We start from the raw sequence: 19,085 nt of genomic DNA, 5'->3' as shown, positions 1-19,085 counted from the left end.
ATAAGGCCCCAGAATCTGTCAACTCTCTGCTCCTGGGGCAACATTTTGCTGTCTGTGACCTGGTAGTCTGTGAACTCCCCTCTCAACTTATCTGGATCCTCAAACTTCAGTTGGGGAAACATGCGACCTAGCCTTGCCACTGTGTAGTATGAACAAATTTCCAATAAATATTCAGTTTGGTCACGTGAAAGTACTGAATGAGTATTCCTACTATACTTTTTACCTGTTTCAGGAGAGATATCCAGGCGAGAAACTGGGTCCAGTACCTCCAGGTCCTTAAGCAGCTGAGATTGTAAGGGAAAGGCCTTCAGCATCTTCCCAATGACTTCCACATAGAAAGCTCTCACTGTCCTAAGAGTACAATTGCCACATAATCACATAAATATTTACCAAGAACTATGAAGGTAGACAAATGAAGCATCTAGGTATGATTATTACACAAGCTACAACTTACTGATATATCCTTGTCACTGACATGGAGGAGAATTCTTCATTTTCGAGGAGTGCTCTGGCCTCAGCTCCAATGAAGAGATCCTCATTTGTCAGCTGGTGCTCTTGTCTGTAGGATACCTCACTGACAGGAGTATCCACAATCAATCTAGCTGGAACAATGTAGCCCAAATGTCTCCTGACCAGTCTTGTCATCTCACTGTGTAGCTTATGGATCATCACTCCCTCTGCCTAAAACATGGGTACAAATTAAATGTAAATTAAAAAAATAAATAAACATTTACACTTTTTGTAATGGCTCCACCTTTCATCCTACCTACCTGGAAGGCAGTGTTGAATGCAACCAATGGCTTAAGAGCGGCACTCAGAAAGGGAAAATAGAATTTTATCTCAGGATCATCAAGGTAGCCCGCCAGGTTCCTGATTTTAACACTCCTCTCATCCTCATGACTGTTGAAGTAAGCCTGCAGAGCAGCCCATCGATTCAGCACTCTTTCAATGCAGGTGTGGAGGCTGACCCATCATGTACTGCAGTATCTGAGCAGCTTCAGTGTGTCTGTGTTTGTAAACTCAACAAACTCTTTATACAGCTCACATCTTTTTGCACTGTACAAGGAAACACAAAAAATGACAATAAATAGGGATAACAGAATTAAGGGAAATGTAGAATTTGTTCAGAACATTATAATAAAAGTTAAACTTATCCATCATACTCTAACTAAAATGACCAAGACAGGACAGTCAAACCTTTCCTCTTTTATACTCACCTTTTGTCAAAGTGGCCATATACACCAACAAGTAAATCCTCGACTGGGGCCTTGATAACCTTGATGCCACAGCTTGTGGCAAGTTGGGCAAGGTGGCATATGCAACCCACATCCTGGACATAAGGTTGACTAGCTTTTAGTTTTGTGATGACTGAATGGTGCTTTCCTTTCATTAAACTGCAGTTGTCAGAGTTGAAGGCCAACAGGTTATCCCATGGGATTCCTCTATTACTATGATAATCAGACAAAATAATTTGTTGTAAACATACATACTGACACATTCAACTGAGCCTTAAGTCCTCAGTAGTCATTATGTAAATACACTCACCTCAATGAGGTTGCCAGCTTCTCATAGAGACTATCTGCTGTGCTCACATTGCAGACTGGCATGTCAATAAATTTGGTGACAACCTCAAGATTATTCTCATCATAAACTCTTGCAAGTATGACAAGTTCTTTTTCTTTTTTCATGTTGTTTGACTCATCACACTGTAGTCCAAATGGCTGAGACCGGCAGATGTTTGTGACCTCATCATCAAGCTCTGGAGCAATGGCACCTAAATAATAATAGTACATAAAAATAGATGTTAGTTTTTTTTAAGCATGTGATGAGGTCAAATGTCCAGTTTGGGACATAATAACTTGTAATAAGGGATAGAAATGATGTTGCCCAATCTCAATGGTAAAGTGTTGCACAGCAACATTGCCCAAAATGTTACCCTGTAGTACTATATCAACATCTGTCCTAAACAGAAGTGCCCATAGCTGACTAGATTTTAGCTCGCTGATTGGCTACAGTTTATGTCAACATGTATATCTTAAATCAGCAATTGGCTAAGCTGCTCCACAGACCCGGCATCCTGGGGCGATTTCTCCCAGCGCCCCAGAGCTGATCGACGTGCACTGAACGCAGGTGGAGGAGACGTGTTGAAAACTTTTCTATCATATTTTTCACATATACTGGGTGTATTTAATATCTCAAACACACAAATACTGACAATTTGTATGTATGATTTATGTATGTATTTACTTAATTATTTAATGAGTGTGGCTCATAAACTGTGATCTGGCTCATGGGGAGCGGCGCCCTAGCACCCTCTATTGGCCAGCCGCCCCTGCAGAAGGCTAACATTACAACATTGTATAGCATTACGTTACCACAGCCACATTGTAAATCTAGCATTCACCTACTAATCAGATAAACTTACTTTTGATGAGTTGAGTTGTTTTGGTCTTTCCAGAGGAATATTTCCTGGCGATGACAGAATCAGGGAACATGCCTGCCACACTCGCAGTGAAGTCATCACAAAAAGCAAATGGAACATTTTTCTGCGCTACCAACATTGCCATCTTCAGTTCGGCTTGCATCACGTTTTCTGCCTCTGTCTGTCCTTTCGTGATGAAGGATGAGATCCCCTGTGTGCCCTTACTTGCCTCTTCTACGCGATGGTGCCGCTGTGTTTTAATGTGCTGGCTAATATAATTTTTCCCGCCGTGGCCTACATTAAATTAATGCGACACACCATACAAAACGCGTGGAGGTTGTCGATATGAGTGGGTAAGATGCACGTAAATTGTTGCGTCCAACACTGTTGAAATTTGCACCTGTACTTAAGTTTCTTTGCGGGGACACCGCCTTCACCTGCCATCATGTCTATATCGGCTCGCTTTCGGGTGAAGCTCGAGTGCGAAGGTTCGCCGCGCGCTGCAAAAATGACGTCATTGCACCTCGTCCGTTTGGGGAGGCGCGCGCACAGTCAGTGGAGACTAACCATAGACAGTAAAAGAAATGGACACAGCGACCCCATTGGAACTCAATTGAGACAAGTGAATCCCATTTTTAGCGATTTTTAGCACTTCCGTTTCTGACGCGCAGACTCAAACTAAGCTTGATGACGTCAGCAACCTGTCTGACAGATGTAAATCTTCTAGTAGCTGTGCGTGCAAACTGCCATCATTAATCTTGCAGTGACGGTGAGCTTGAGCGGGGAGTTCTTTGGCATGAGTGAGCAGGAGTAAGTATTCTGATTAATTATTTTGTATAGTATTTTAAAATTGGCTTCTCTCTTGACGTCTCCCCGATTGCCTGCGAGCTTCTCCTCCTGTCTGTACGGTAATTTCTCTACTGTGCGACAGAGAGTCGAGTGGTTATGACGCAATCGTTAGCCTATTTTTACAAAAACTGTTTCTACGGGGCCATAATGTAACACAGAAGGTAATGGAGACCTTTATACATTGTCGTGTATCTTTAGAAATAAATAATGGACAAATGGAGTCTTTAAACACCTCAGATGTAAAGTTATTCGCTGTCAAAGTGACACCAAAATGAATGGGAGTCAATGGGATGCTAACGCAAGTGAAGTTCTGCTACAAGACGGCGGCACGCGGCCGACTTAAACTTCCGGTCGACTTCCTTCCGCCTGAGACTAACAAGGCTTTAAACTTTCTGCAACTGCGCAACTGGGTTATAGGTTGCCAGGTTGAGGTGAAAAATGGATTGAAATTGTATATGGTGTGTGGATAGTGTGAATATAATGCATTTAATACAATCTGGCAACTGGTCAACATTAGACAAACATATTGGTCCGATTATTCATAGAGGAGTTTGTGACGTGCAAATTACGGGAGTTTCCCGGGAGAAATAACAAACCGGGAGGGGTCCGGGAGATAGGACTAAAAAACGGGGGAAACCCGGGAAAAACGGGTATGGTATGGTCTTATTTTCATTTTAAGTTTAAGTTTTAAAAGCAATTTATTACAAACTCAATAAGCCCTTTCACACATACAGACTTTTCCGGAAAATTACCGGTAAATTGCCGTAAAGAGATCATGTGTGAACAGGATCTTTTCAAAATACCGGTAAATTCGTTCCGGCAATTTACCGGTATGAGAAGTTGTAACATTACTAGTAAATTGCCGGAATTCTGCTGTGTGTGAACGCAGAAGGAAAATTACCGGTATGAGCACGTAGGAGTTCAGAACGCGGTGACCTAAGACGTCTACTCCAGGCCAATCATAACAATGTGACGCATTCACGCACTGTTTAAGAAAATAAAATAAATGTCATCCAACTGAAGCGACGGTGAAATTAAAGCGCTTCTCCTTATCCGGGCGGATGAAGAAATTTGTCGTCATCTGAGATAAACTGTTAGTGATGCAGTAACTTATGATAAAATAACTGTTAACAGTCTCCGAGAGCAATGCATTCACAGGACAAAGTCAGGTCATCAATGAACTGAAAACATTGCGTCTTAATATCTAAAAAATAAACGACCATCATAAACGAAGTAGTAGTGGAAGTATTTCTTGTTCCTAATATGACTTTTGTCAATCTATTTGGGGGTCCTGCTACTCCACAAATCCTGTAGCTCTAAACCAGTGGATCTCAGGCATTTGTAATAACATGTACATAAGGAATGTGCCTGAAAGTGATAAACGGGCCTCGTTTTTACCTAAATGATTTATAATTTATTTTAATTATAAATTAAAAATGTATGAGGTGTGCATTGTAGCTGACACCTGAATGAACACATTACAATTGTTTTATGACTGCAAGTCTTTCTCCTCAAATGCTTGATACTGAGCTTCAAATTTGCCTTTGAGTCCATGTGAAAAATTAGCGTACTTTACATATGATTTACAGTTTATTTTAATAAATATTAAACATTATATTCAATTGTGCATTATAGCTGACACCTAGATGAACAATTACAGTTGTTTTTATGACTGTAAGTCATTCTTCTCAAATGCTACTGACGTTAGAAAAGTGTATACCAATATCGCATGTAACTTTAGAGACGGTCCCTAAATTTGAGACTCTCTAACGTCCATGTCAAGCCAACTTTATGTCCTTTTCTTCTTTCTTTTTTCAGCACCAGAGGGATACATGCTTTTTGTGACATGGCTTATCATTTATTACAGTGACGCGCACTTGCGCGCCGGCGCGAATTGTCAATGCATGCCAGGTGTCTATGCGCAATTGCCCACTCAAACGCTAGCAGACACAGCAGCAGTTGTCTGTAAATAAGAATTTTCTTGTCTTGAATTATTAATTTATTCGTTCATTATTCATTCATTTATATCACTTGTTTAAGTTATGTAATTGTAAAAAAAAAAAAAAAAAAAAAAAAAGATGGTGGCCAGGGGGCCCCAAGCAGCCGCTTAGTTCGCTTATGCCTCAGGCCGGCCCTGGCCCTTAGCGACACAAAATGAAATCACTTTGTGAATGAGAACCAGACAGCAGACAAACGGACCTGAAAAGGAAAAACTCTACACACTTTACTGTCTGGAGTCTGGACATATATGTGCCTGCATGGATGAAATTAAAAAAAATAAAATGTAATAGTCACTTCAAAATATCCTCCAGGTGTGTGTTTTTATATGCATGTGTATTCAGGTCATTCTGAGGAAATATTGAATACTGAAGACTGAATGTTATCTTCTGGAGTAATGGCTGCTAAAAATTCAGGTTTGCAATCACAGGATTAAATGACATTTTAAATATATTCAAACAGAAAACAGTTCCTTTAAATTCTACAAATATTTCACAATTTTATATAGTATTTTTTATTAAAAAAATATTTACATTAAGTCATTTTGCAACATGCTGTTTGTTTCTTTCCACTGTTGTACATTTACATTTATGCATTTAGCGGACACTTTTATCCAAAGCTACTTACAGTGCATTCAGGCTATATATTTTATATTTTATTTTTTTTACCAGTATGTACATAACCACATATGCAGCCTTTATTCATGAATTTATGACTCAGAATGTATTTCTTACCTAATGTAAGTGAGCAATAGTTGCAGATTACTCAGAAAGCACAGATGTTGTATTTATGTCCTGGAAATCTCAACACAGACATAAAGTGAGAAACAGCTTCATTAACTTCTAAGAAAGAAAGAAAGAAAGAAAGAAAGAAAGAAAGAAAGTTTTTGAAAGAATTTTGAAAGAATTAATTTATGCTCACCAAGGCTGCATTTATTTGATCTTTATTTTATATTTTTTTTACTTTGGCCATGATAATAATTGCATGATAATCCAACTCTTTAATAATGTAAATAATTCTGAATGCTTGAAATAGCATGGTTTTATTATAAGCTAGTAAAATAAATGTACATCTAGAGAGGATGAATATAGAGATGCAATTTCACTGATTTAGGATTAACAGAGCTTTGTTTCCATATACTTAGAGACAGATTTTTGTTTATGCATGTGAAATTTAGCTAGCAGGGAACAAAAATTAATCAAGCTACATTTTGTTATATTCTATTTTGAGTAATCAAACAATAATAATGTAATAATATTATCTGACGAATATGCTAACTTAAAAATGAGTTGTACACTGTTATGTCCCCACCAATGTCAAAATCAAACTTCTAGCTTTACTGTCACTTTTAATCTGTTTAATGCATCCTTGCTAAATAAAAGTATTAATTTATTTATTTTAACTGATTCAACTCACTTAACAAGTGAGGAGGCAAGAACTGTAGTGGAAAAAATGAAGGACAATGCACTGTGCATGAAAGAGAGCAAAGCTGTGGAGTGTTTTGTACAGCACGGTGCACTGCTGTCGTTCAGTTGTCAGCGTGACACACAGGTGAGATGATGTCTCCTTCTTCATCACCTCCTGCTGCTCCTGTTCCTCTCAAACACTGCACATCTGCTCCCGCTGCGAATGATCACAGACCAACCGCGGCTAACTGAACACCTGTGAGCCGCAAGAAACACACGATCACAGAGCTGAGCCGTCGTGCAATTAGCCCTCACCCTGCTGGCTCCTCACCTCAACGTCTGAACACACAGATCTGAATCTCATACCTCGCTCAGAAGACTACAGGATACGTCATAACTCAGATTGACAAAAACGTGCAGAGTCTTTATTGCATCGAGTGTGCGTGGCGCTAGTGAGACCTTAAATGACAACCGTCACTCAAGATCTCTGTCTGTCTTTACCATAGACTGTATAAAAATAGGTCTTTACCCATTATTTGTTTGGACAGTCAAAATAGGTTTGACTTGGCATTTCGGAGATAACTGGACTCCACTAGCTGAATTTGCAACAAAAATAAATGACCATAGCCTGCTATGAAACGTAGATATCGTTGCATAATGCAATTAGCAATTCATCTTGTTTTTGACGTTTTCATACAATATTATTTTGATGTTATTGATTGAAGTTTAGATTACCATGTAGGCCTAGCCTATAGTTACATTGTAAATAAATTACACGCAAATAAAGATGTTTTAGTAGAAAATACTGTTTTAGTCTTTATTCTTCCAAATTGTGTTACTTGCCGTATCTTTATAATTATTTGTGAAAATGAATAGCAATTTCTTAGTGAAAACTGTTTAAAAGTAACCTTTTTTTCCATCTGTGAAATTGTTTTCTAAAGTTTGCTGCCACCTTGTGTCTACATTGGGTTCTCGCAGTGGGATGAAATATTTTCTGTAACAGAATACTACTCCTCAGTATGCATTGATTTGGGGATTTTATTGAGAGGGTCTGACAGTGGGAAAATTATTATTACATACATGTTAATGTGTGATGTATACAATATTATGCAGAGCATGATCTATTACTATAATACAATGATGTAATAATTAGATATTAAGTATTTAACATGAACATTATATTTATAAATATTGAATACAAACTAATATTCCTGTCAGAGGGAAAAAATCATTACATTTAATAATAATAATTACATTTAATATAACATCAATGTATGCCAATGTATAAAATATGATACAGAACTAAATTATCAAATATAATATTGTAATTATTAGATATTAAATTATTAATTAAATTAAGTTAATTATGAAAACAATTATTTTTCATACAAACCGAGTTACTATAAATTAAACAAATTAACATAATATGATAGAATATTGATCAAATCTGTTTAAAACATGTATTAAAAATAAGTAACACTGTGAGTTTAAAAACATATTTTCAGTAATATATTTTATAATAACAATAGATTTAAAATTATTAAATATGAGAACAATTATATTTATAGAAATAGTATACCACCGAATATAATGATCAAAACTGAATAAAATATTAATAATTAAATATGTACAATAATAATAATTATAGTTCATAATAAAAATAAAATAAAATATAGCCTACTAATCAATAAATATTTTATTTGGTCTTAAATAGATCATATTCTTGTTAAGTTTCCATTATTGGGTCCCAAATAGATTATATTTATGTTAAGATGCTACTTATGTATATAATGACGCCGGATAAGATTTACGCTTTAACGCCTCAACAAAGGAGTTACCGAGCGCACCGGCATGAGCCCCACATGGCGCGACTGCGCATGCTCAGTGCCGGACAGACCGGTGTCCAGTCAGTTTCAGACACTCTGATCAGATGCGTTTGCCTCATATGCTCCAGTCCCGTAAGTTACATCCTGTTTGCCTTCGCGTTATTATTGCCTAACCTGCGGTGTTGATGTGTTTAAACGCACACTGTAGATTTAAATCCAGACATTTATTCACGCGCATATTTCACCTGGGCTGCACCGCACCTGATGTCGGCATAGGCACGCGCTCGCAAGGTAAGACTGTCAAAATAGTAATTTTGTGAGATGCATAGCTTTTTATTTTCTAGTTCTTTAGTGAACCATCTTGAACCAACGCTTTAAAGAACCCAGAACCCAATATACTGATGTAAGGAAACATGAATCTCAAAAGTAGTAAACATGGAAACTCATTGTAGCCAGAAATGGTTGGTTTAACCTAATGCATTCAGAATAATAAACGACATATTATTTATTAGTAATATATTAATAAACAGTAGCGCATGGTGATAGCAGCACCAATATCATTGATTTGATTCTCAGGGGGGAAAGAATAAGAACTGAAAAAAATTTAAGCGTGTTGCATAAAGGCAAATATATAACTAATTTATTTGACTTTGACCAGTTAATTTTCAATATAAGGTTTACTGAAACACTTTTTACAAGGTGAATTCAAGATACTGCAAAGAACCATTGAAGAACCCTGATTATATTCTGTGCATATTCCTTTCATTGTTGCCCATGTTTGTTTAATATCATATATAATATGCACAGTTTGTTTGCTCATATCAATTGGCTGGCTAGTACATATGGACAGTTGGTTTTCTTTGTTTCTGGAAAAGTTTTAAACTTCAGTAGCTTGTAGTTGGAGCATCTGGTGGTGATAACCTTCATGGCGATCATCCCTCTGTGGGATGTGCTGCGGCCTCAGATGTGGGTCGATGGGCATTTGTACTTACACTTTAAGCTGGTAGATCAAAAGGAATTAAAGCCTGACTGACAAATGCTGGTGAAACCTGCTGACACACGCGCACAGAGGCTTTTGTCTTCAGTGGGGATGCACAGGAAATTTGCACTGCGTGCCGACATGTTGTTTTTACAGAGCTATACATCTCTTCCATTTTATACTGCAAAATCATCTATGTCATCTTTGCACAGGTTAAGCTGCCCCAAAACATATTTACAGACTGAATGGTCTAAATAGATGGTCTAATGATACAAAATGGTCTAAATAGATACAAAATATTAAGAGGTTATAAGATTAAAGAAAGAACATAAACACCCTTTTCAAAACAATCAGGCTTAAATTATAAAAGGAAAGGAAACCAGGGCTAGCTATATTTTTCTGTGGAGGTTTATTTTTGTCAACCCATAGAGGCACTAACTTTAAAAGTTGTAGGTAGTGGGGCATGTTAAATATCATTAAATAGCACACTATATGGGGTAAAAACTGCCATTAAACAGCAAATTATTGACTTTTGAGCAGTAAAACAAGTCCAAAACACAAAAGCAATTCTTAAAAGAACAAAAATATGAAAAAATACCAAAGCAACCGCAGATATTGCAATTAATAAATTGCATAAAACGACAACATGAAACAGGTGACAACTTATCTCAATATAAATGTGATGACCTGAACCAACCTGAAAAATACTCTTGTCCTGAGAACACAGTTGAACCTTCAGTGAAAATCTGCCTATCATTATATAGTTAATGAGTCACAAAATATCCTGATTAAACTATAGACCAACATGTACAACCACTGAGCACACATACATTTGTGCAGCTTGACTTTTAGTTACTGAGGTAAAGATATGGTGAAAACTAGCCCCAGTCTCCCCTATAATGAGACATTTTTATGTGTACTAATATTTTTTTGGGAACATTATGTACATGCCTAAGCATATCTAGCTTTCATTTGTGTGTTTCCGTAAAGCTCTTTAAGATTTCAGTCAAGTTTAACCTTACATAGCACCAAGTATTTTTAGCAAAGCTTCTTCTCTCCCTGCTTTGCTTGTGAATTTTACCGTATACAGCTGTCCTGTTTTCCTTCCGTTTGTTTCAGTGCAAAACGATAGGGGCCCTAAATAATGCACAGGCGTCAACAGGGCCGCAGAAGACGGGCTTATTATGTAATGACACTGGTGGACTGTGACTTCTGTTAATTCTGCTTACCTGGCACTCAGGTGTGGAATATGGTTTAGTTGCAACTTGCTGAATTAAAATAGTGACACTCAGTAATACACATTTGTCCCTATGTTGCTGGGTTCGCCCTTTGGTGCATTATCTGAAAAAAAACTGAACAAAAAATTATACATTTTTAGCATGTAACCTACATCCTATATTTTAGCTCAGTAATTGTGTAACAGAATATTATTACAGCATATTTATGTGGCACAATGTGATGAGCAATCAAAATCTAATATTTATGTTCTTGTGAAATGATTTTTATATTGTCGGGCTGGCAGTCCTAAAGGAATTATTTTCATATTGTGCAAGGAAAAGACTAAGACGAGCACTTTAAAAATGCTTCTATTTGGTTTGTTCCTTCACAGGATAATCATCTTAGAGCTAGAGCCATGGAGACAGTCATTCACTTTGTGAATGACTCTGTAGAGTTTTATAAATGGAGCCTTACCATAGCAGGTGAGAATCTTTTAACATATGTATTTTTATACTTTAAGAAATATAAAAATAGCTTAATATTCTGAATCGAATTGGGTTTTATGTGTTTAAATCTCAGATAAGCGTGTGGAGGAATGGCCGATGATGTCATCTCCGCTCCCCACCCTGGGGATCAGCGTACTCTACCTGCTCTTCCTCTGGGTCGGACCCCTTTACATGCAGAACCGGGAGCCTTTTCAGCTCAGAAAAACCCTCATTGTGTACAACTTCAGCATGGTGCTGCTTAACTTCTACATCTGCAAAGAGGTCTGCCGATCTCCTTGTCAGTCCATTTGAATCTATTAGGACAAATCATGTTTACAGGGGCCTCAACAAGTTTAGTTGCATGGAAGTATCAGACTAGAAAATACTAGTGGTACGATGCTAAATATGGTAGTACTACAATATATATGATAAAATATATATATATATATGTGTGTGTGTGTGTGTGTGTGTATAATGTTTATAATTTACAAATATTTAAAATAAAAATATGTATTTGTTAAAAAAAGAATTATAAAAATACTGTTCAAAATATAACAATATAAAATAATAAATATAAATAAAAATATATATTTACATGTAAATACACACACACACACACACACACACACACATATATATATATATACACACAAATATTTACAATTTTGAAATATAACAATAATATAATGTTAAAAATGTTTTTGTTAATGTTAATGTTTTTTTTTTAACAATAATAAAAAATTATAATAATAACTCCTGCCTAATGTTAATATTATGCAACATGATTTTAGCATTATCAGGTTTTTATTTATTCATGCTTGAAGTGCTCACTGTGTGAAAATAGCATTGATTTCAGCACAACATGTGCAATATTGGACCACAGACAGGTCACAGACATTTGGCACTATCAATGGTTTAAAAAGAAGAAGAATTGTGACATATTTGACTATTGCTTCTTACACATACAGTATTACACAGACAGTCTACTGCACAAATGAATAATAATGAATAATGTGTTTTTGTCTCTAGCTGCTCCTGGGCTCCAGAGCGGCCAGATACAGCTACCTCTGCCAGCCCGTGAACTACTCCAATGATGTAAATGAAGTCCGGGTAAGAAACGCACTGTTTCCCCCTAAACACACCATGATCTTGTAGCACTCAGGGGGTATTTTACAGCTGTAAGGAACAGGGAGAAAGTTGAGGAGATCTCTGTGAGAGCGCGGTTTATTTTTAATCAAGAGGCTAGAATGCAAATCCCTGAATTCGCTTTCTCTGACATCGGCTAGAGTTCCCTCATGCTGTTGTCTTGGCAAGCATCATCACCCTCACTGGCAAGATTGGTTTCCCTGGTGACGTGAGGACAGAGATGAGGTCAGGAGTCTCCCCACCTGTAGGCCACACCTCCATTCTCATGGCTCCTGCTACAGATATACCTATTGGCAAATTAATTGCAATGAATAATTTTATAGCTTTTTATCTAATGTGACTTAAGAGCTTACGTTATACGTTTTGATTAAGGCTTCAATGGTTATGGGATTTCACAGACCACACACAGTTGATTTTATACTTACAACCATTTAGGTACCAGTCCAGACCTGTGAAAGAAAGTAAGAAAGAAAGAAAGAAAGAAAGGAAGAAAGAAAGAAAGAAAGAAAGAAAGAAAAAAAAGAAAGAAAGAAAGAAAAAAAAGAAAGAAAGATATAGATAGATACACAGACTGACCAACAGACAGACAGACAGACCAACAGACAGACGGACGGACGGACGGACGGACGGACAGACAGACAGACAGACAGACCAACAGACAGACCAACAGACAGACGGACGGACGGACGGACGGACAGACAGACAGACAGACAGATAGATAGATAGATAAGAACACATACCGTCACTGATACCGGTGGTGTTTCTACAGATAGCGTCAGCACTATGGTGGTACTACATCTCTAAAGGGGTGGAGTTTCTGGACACAGTGTTCTTCATCATGAGGAAGAAGTTTAATCAGGTCAGCTTTCTGCACGTCTATCACCACTGCACAATGTTCATCCTGTGGTGGATCGGCATCAAGTGGGTTCCTGGTGGACAGTGTGAGTACACACACACACACACACACACACACACACAAACACACGCACACACACACACACACACACACACACACACACACACGCACACACACACACACGCACACACACACACACACACACACACACATTGATTTAGAAGACCTAACTAAATAACTAATTAACTTCTATTGTTGTCAAATTAAGACAATTGTGATTATAATAGACTAGGCTTAAGCCTAAGCCAAAGCCTTAAGTCCTAAGGCTAAACCTATATTAAGCCTAAACATAAAAAGAGGCCAAAATATACAGTACTGTATAGTTGAAGAAAGACTTTAAAACAGTTCTTTATGAGCTTATTAAAGGGGTACTTCACACTGTCATCTTCTGAAGGTGGGTAAACGGACAGTTTCTGGTCACCATCGACTTCCATATTATAATGTTTTTTTTTTTTTTTTACTATGGAAGTCAATGGGGACTAACAACTGTTTGGTTACCAACATTCTTCAAAATACATTCTTTTGTGTTCAACAGAAGAAAGAAACTCATTCAGGTTTGAAACTACTTGAGGTAGAGTAAGGGATGACAACTGTCATGTTTGGGTGAATGATCCTTTTAATTTGCAATCAAGGTGTACATCTAATGAGTTCATGCATTTCTCATTTTGCTTATATGTTGTTGTGCTAGATGTCTCTGCATTAACAACAGTGTGATGAAATTAAATTGTAGACCAGCAAGGTGGAGCATTGATTTGCATGAGAACCATTGTCAACAACGTCTCCACTTTATAATTGTTTTGCATTTTGAGGCATGAAGAAGAAAAGAACGGAAAACAGAAGGATAAGGAGATTTGAGGAAAGGTCAGGGGAGCTAAGGGGGATGTGGAAAGGGTCAAAGGGTTTGCAAGTGTACAGATGGTCAGAAGGGTAAGAAAGGGTGAACAAAGGGTGATCTGAAATGTGTTGAGATGACTGCATGTTGTAATCTTGTGTCTCAACAAATGTTGGTGACACTTCCAGAACATTTCATATTCACTGCTTGATATTTAATAGTGTTCACTTAAGCAATAAAGCATGAACCGAATGGCATCTTGAAGAAATTTGCTTTATTCATGAAACTCGAGCAGAAGGATTTCTGTCTTATAAAAATCTCCACCCAAATGTGACTGTTTATGTAAGAAAATGAATTCCGTGGAACCGTCCGTTTATCCCAAAAAATACACCATGATCTTACCATTCCTTAATAATCCTAGAACTCAATATTTTTAACTAAATCTCCTTCCCTCTTCACAGCTTTCTTTGGCGCTACGATTAACTCAGGCATTCATGTGCTGATGTACGGCTACTATGGCTTGGCAGCGTTCGGCCCAAAGATCCAGAAGTACCTGTGGTGGAAGAAATACCTCACTATTATTCAGATGGTAAATAAACACTCCACATCCCTCTGAAATTGTTGCAAGGAAAACGATGTATATATATATATATATATATCTAAAAATAAATATATATATATATAATATAAAAAAAAAAATATATATATATATATATATATATATATTTTTTTTATATATATATATATAATTTTAATCTCATGGCTGAAACAAGCTTTCATACAAAAATGATTACATTTCCAATAAATGTAAATATCGTTAAATAAGGTAAATAAGCTGAGTAGGTATTTAAAATGCAATACAACTTTGCAATTGCCATGTAATGATTGTAGAATGTAATAATAAGCTATAATTACTATTATAAGCATTTAATAAACAAATAATTAATTTGCTTTATAATACAATTCTTTTGTCTGTGAATGTACAATCTTGTGTGTTTTTGTCAAAGTCCTCTAAAGTGTAAATAGTTTATCCAGTTACAGTTGTCTTTTTTTAGATTTTTTGAAAATAATTTAGAATCGATATGTTGATTTAGAGAAAAAATTACAGAATCCTTGGCCATTTAGCAAATTACTGAATAATATTTACAGTCCTATGGTTGAATGCAGTGAATCCTTGTGTTTAAACTATTGAGGTAAAACAACATCAGTCAGATATAACATTTCTTGGTGGTGAAATTGTCATTTTGTGACATGATCTGATCTTAATGTTCTTCTAGACTACTTGAAGCAATCAAACAAGTCTTCAGAAGTGATAGTTTGATAAGTTGCAATTTTTTTTAAAATACCTATTTGCTTATGTTAGATCCAGTTCCACGTCACCATTGGCCATGCCGCTCATTCTCTCTACACGGACTGCCCATTCCCATCCTGGATGCAGTGGGCTCTGATTGGCTACGCCGTCACGTTCATCATCCTGTTTGCCAATTTCTACTACCAAACCTACCGCCGCCAGCCACGCCTCAAGATGGCCAAATCTGCCATTAACGGCGTCTCCAATGGCACCAGTAAGGCACCGGAGGTCGTGGAAAATGGCAAGAAACAAAAGAAAGGAAAAGGAAAGCATGACTGAAAAGAAACATAGAACAAAGTGAAACACTGTGTCTCATGGGCTTCAAAATTACCCATGAAATCTCAACCGCTACGGACTGTTTGGTAAATGTGCAAACAAATTTGGTCTTTTTTTGTTAACTTGCTGATTGTATTTCAAACTAGGGACATTTCCAACGCAACCAATCCTGTGCGACGTCACTTTCTCAGTCATCTCTTTTAAGTTGTTTAGGCTACTTGTGACAGTTTTATAATCTGAAATGTCCCTTATGGTTTACTGATTCAGAATAGCAAACTACTTTGAGATGGTTAGTTATCATCGGGGGGAGAATAGTCAGCCCCCCCCCACAAAATCACCGTTAAATATGCTTTTCCACATAAACAGCAGCTGATTCTCTTAATGTTTTTTTTTATTTAGTATACGCAGCTGATGAAAGATTCTTATATAAATGGCTCAGCTTTCTTGACACTCTTGAATCCCGAAAGACTGAGCCCTTAAATAAAAAAATGATATCTAGAAATGAATCATTCAAGATGCTAAGTCTGAATCACTTCTATAAAACATGAGGATAATTCCACTTTTTTTTTTTTTTTTTTTTTTTTTTTTTTTTTTACATCTCTTATTATTGTCTGTTTGAATCATCATTTGTAGTGAAACTGGTGTTTAAGCTAGGGCTCAGGTGACCGTTATTACAAATTACTAAATTGCTAAAGTGGCAACAAAGTTCTACCAAAGAAAATCACTGTACTTTTGGGGGTTTATACTCTTGCATTAGATAATGTAATTATTTTGATTTAATTTCCTGTGCAAAACAAGTTCCTGAGATTTGCGTACAGTAATGATGGTGTTATGGCTATATACTCAGGTAGTTTCATATATTTTTGTTCCATATGTAAAATTAGACACATATACTGCATACACACACACACACACACACACACACACACACACACACACACACACACACACACACACAAACACACACATACACATACTTGTGTCCTTAATGTCTGTTCAGGTATGTGTACTCCTCTCTATTGCTTTGTGCAAGTAGCTTTTTATTAAGTTTTTGCAAGTCATATCACATTACAGTTTGCTTTTTGTTCCCTTTTATGAAAAAAGTTCCCTGTATTATTAGAATCCCATGACTGGGGGAAAAAAATAAGGGAGACAAAACATGTTTGAAAACAGTTATGAATACTCTTAAATTTACAAAGGAAGTACACTGGCTGTGTTTGTGATCTGTACATTGTGTACAACAGATTTGACAAATGTCAGTGTTCCTCTTGGATACCAGTTGATACAGAACTGAATGAAATAAACAGGATGTCAACCTTAATTTCTGTCTTCCCACACTCTCCTTCTTGCGTGTGTTTGCTACTTACAAATAACTCTCTTTTGTTTTGTTCTGCTAATTCAAGCATTGCTATTATAATGGAATCATGTTTCTGCCACATAATAAATCAATAATAATAATTTAAAAAAAAGGTTACTGCAACTTTTTATCTCACAATTTTGGGCATTGTGTCTTGCAATTCTGAGAAGAAAAAAAAGAAGAATTAGAAATGTGAGATATAAACAGAAATGTGAAGTATAAACTCACAATTCTGATGAAAAATGTGTTTGCAAGAATTGCAAAATGTAAGAATTGCAAGACTCAGAATTCTGAATCTTTTTCACACACACACAAAAACCAAAATCTCAAAACTCTTCTGAGATTACAAATTCTGAAATTACATCAGACATTTTTTTTGGCCATGATTTTTTTTAAACCATTTTTCCTCTTGTAATTACAATTTTGTATCTTACAATTATGAGTGTATCCATGGCAATTTATATTTTTTTCACCCAGAATTTGGGAAAAATTCAGAATTGTGAGACACCAGAAAAAAAACCAGGAGTTCAAGATTTTATTTTATTTTATTTTTTTATCCCATGGCAGAAACTGGCTTTCGTACTTAAAGACATAACTAAAATTAATTTACTTGTTCATTCTTAAGATTAAATTTATGGGCAATTCACACTAGTATTTTATATTATATATATATATATATATATATATATATATATATATATATATATATATATATATATATATATACTAGTGTGAATCATCGATGACATCTCAAATCATGCAGCCTTTTAAGAGAGATGTTCTGTTGCCTTTCTAAGTGATTGGAATTACTTTAGCCAATAAGAAACCACTATAGCACCCTAGCAACCACATAGGAGCACCCTAATAATTACTTAGCAAGGCACAAAACACCTTAGCTCTTCTCTTGCAACCATCCATGACATAGCATAGGATTTTAATAGAAGAGGATGCCTGACTGCCTATTTTAGCAGACCCTCTGCCTCCACCACTCTCCTTCCTGGACCTTTAAATACCGGTAAGTGTCCTCCGACCGCGATGGAGCTCCCAGGCCAGAGCTTTGAGGGGTTGGGCAGACAGATCTGGACTAATCAGGCTGTAAATTGGCTTTCGCTGTAAAAGAGCTTATATCCACGTCAGAGTTTGTAGCATTATTCAGGTCACAGTGGGGGAATGCATATGCATATTTCCACTATAAGTTAGAAATATATTCTATATATATATAATGCCAAATAAGATAATAAATGTCCATCATGCAGGAAAAGAGAAGTAAATGCTGCTCTAAATAGAGAAAATGTATTTAATTTTTTGGGGAATTTTATATTTGACAACTAGTAAAATCAAAAACTAGCTCTCTCAAATTACATTTCCAAAAGACAAAGCACCATACTTTTTGCTCTTTAAAATGTCTAATTTGCATGAAGTGCAAAGGTCTTTGCTACAAAAACAAAACTTATCTACAAATTTTTTAAACATTCTTTTTTTTAAAATTATTATTATGCATTTTACCATTTAAACCAGCCAGCAGAATTCATATTAATGAAAACCATAAATGGTCATAGCTGTTTTTATATGTTAGCACAACATACAGTCGTTGATCTAAAGCAGTTTCTTTAAATAATGCATTTCAATAATGAATAATGATGACAATAATTTCAATAATACTCTCTTTATTATTTTAACTTTAATAGGACAGTCTCTCTCTGTCTCTCTCTCTCTCTCTTCAAGGATGTTCATCAATAAGAGGATTGCAAACAGGCCAGAGATTTCCACTGGCCCTATTAACAGAAAGTGGTTTCACCTTTCTCCCAAACTGTTCCTCTAAAAATATCCACTACAAACACTCCCTGAGATTATTAGCTCTTCTCTGTGTCTACACAAAAAGCCTCCTATCACATAACTCAGACTCCCAAATCTTATTTAGATGTCATAGGAAATGTTATATCCTCTATTCATCAGAAGAGTTCAAATTCAGGTGACACAGACAGACAGCGCTCTCCAGTGTTTACAGGCAGTGTTACAGACTG

General features: G+C 36.3%; 1 protein-coding gene and 1 long non-coding RNA gene across 2 annotated transcripts; one reads left to right on the top strand and one right to left on the bottom strand.

Annotated features, from left to right (window-relative positions):
* The first annotated feature begins 8,543 nt into the window (after positions 1-8,543).
* Positions 8,544-15,755, top strand: LOC132129407 (elongation of very long chain fatty acids protein 4-like). Its single transcript, XM_059540985.1, has 7 exons — positions 8,544-8,792; positions 11,090-11,180; positions 11,278-11,465; positions 12,213-12,293; positions 13,099-13,270; positions 14,539-14,666; positions 15,441-15,755. Exons 2-7 carry the CDS (start codon positions 11,114-11,116, stop codon positions 15,705-15,707), a joined length of 903 nt encoding a protein of 300 aa, XP_059396968.1. The 5' UTR covers positions 8,544-8,792; positions 11,090-11,113; the 3' UTR covers positions 15,708-15,755.
* Positions 15,756-16,443: 688 nt separating this feature from the next.
* LOC132129263 (uncharacterized) lies at positions 16,444-16,824 on the bottom strand. The gene is made up of 2 exons (XR_009428469.1): positions 16,638-16,824; positions 16,444-16,597 (listed from the first exon to the last, which is right to left on the bottom strand). It is a non-coding gene; the product is annotated as an uncharacterized LOC132129263 (long non-coding RNA).
* Positions 16,825-19,085: the final 2,261 nt, after the last annotated feature.

This window comes from Carassius carassius, chromosome 46 (genome assembly GCF_963082965.1).
Source record: "Carassius carassius chromosome 46, fCarCar2.1, whole genome shotgun sequence".
In the NCBI taxonomy this organism is placed as follows: Eukaryota; Metazoa; Chordata; class Actinopteri; order Cypriniformes; family Cyprinidae; genus Carassius; species Carassius carassius.
The sequence above is the reverse complement of the archived record's forward strand: the minus strand, read 5'-3'. Positions and strand labels throughout refer to the sequence as shown.

Coding starts and splice junctions, on each gene's coding strand:
- LOC132129407 (XM_059540985.1), top strand. CDS start 11,114: ATGGAGACAGTCATTCACTTTGTGAATGACTCTGTAGAGTTTTATAAA. Junction 11,181..11,277: donor ATGGAGCCTTACCATAGCAG/GTGAGAATCTTT, acceptor TTTAAATCTCAG/ATAAGCGTGTGGAGGAATGG. Junction 11,466..12,212: donor ACTTCTACATCTGCAAAGAG/GTCTGCCGATCT, acceptor TTTTGTCTCTAG/CTGCTCCTGGGCTCCAGAGC.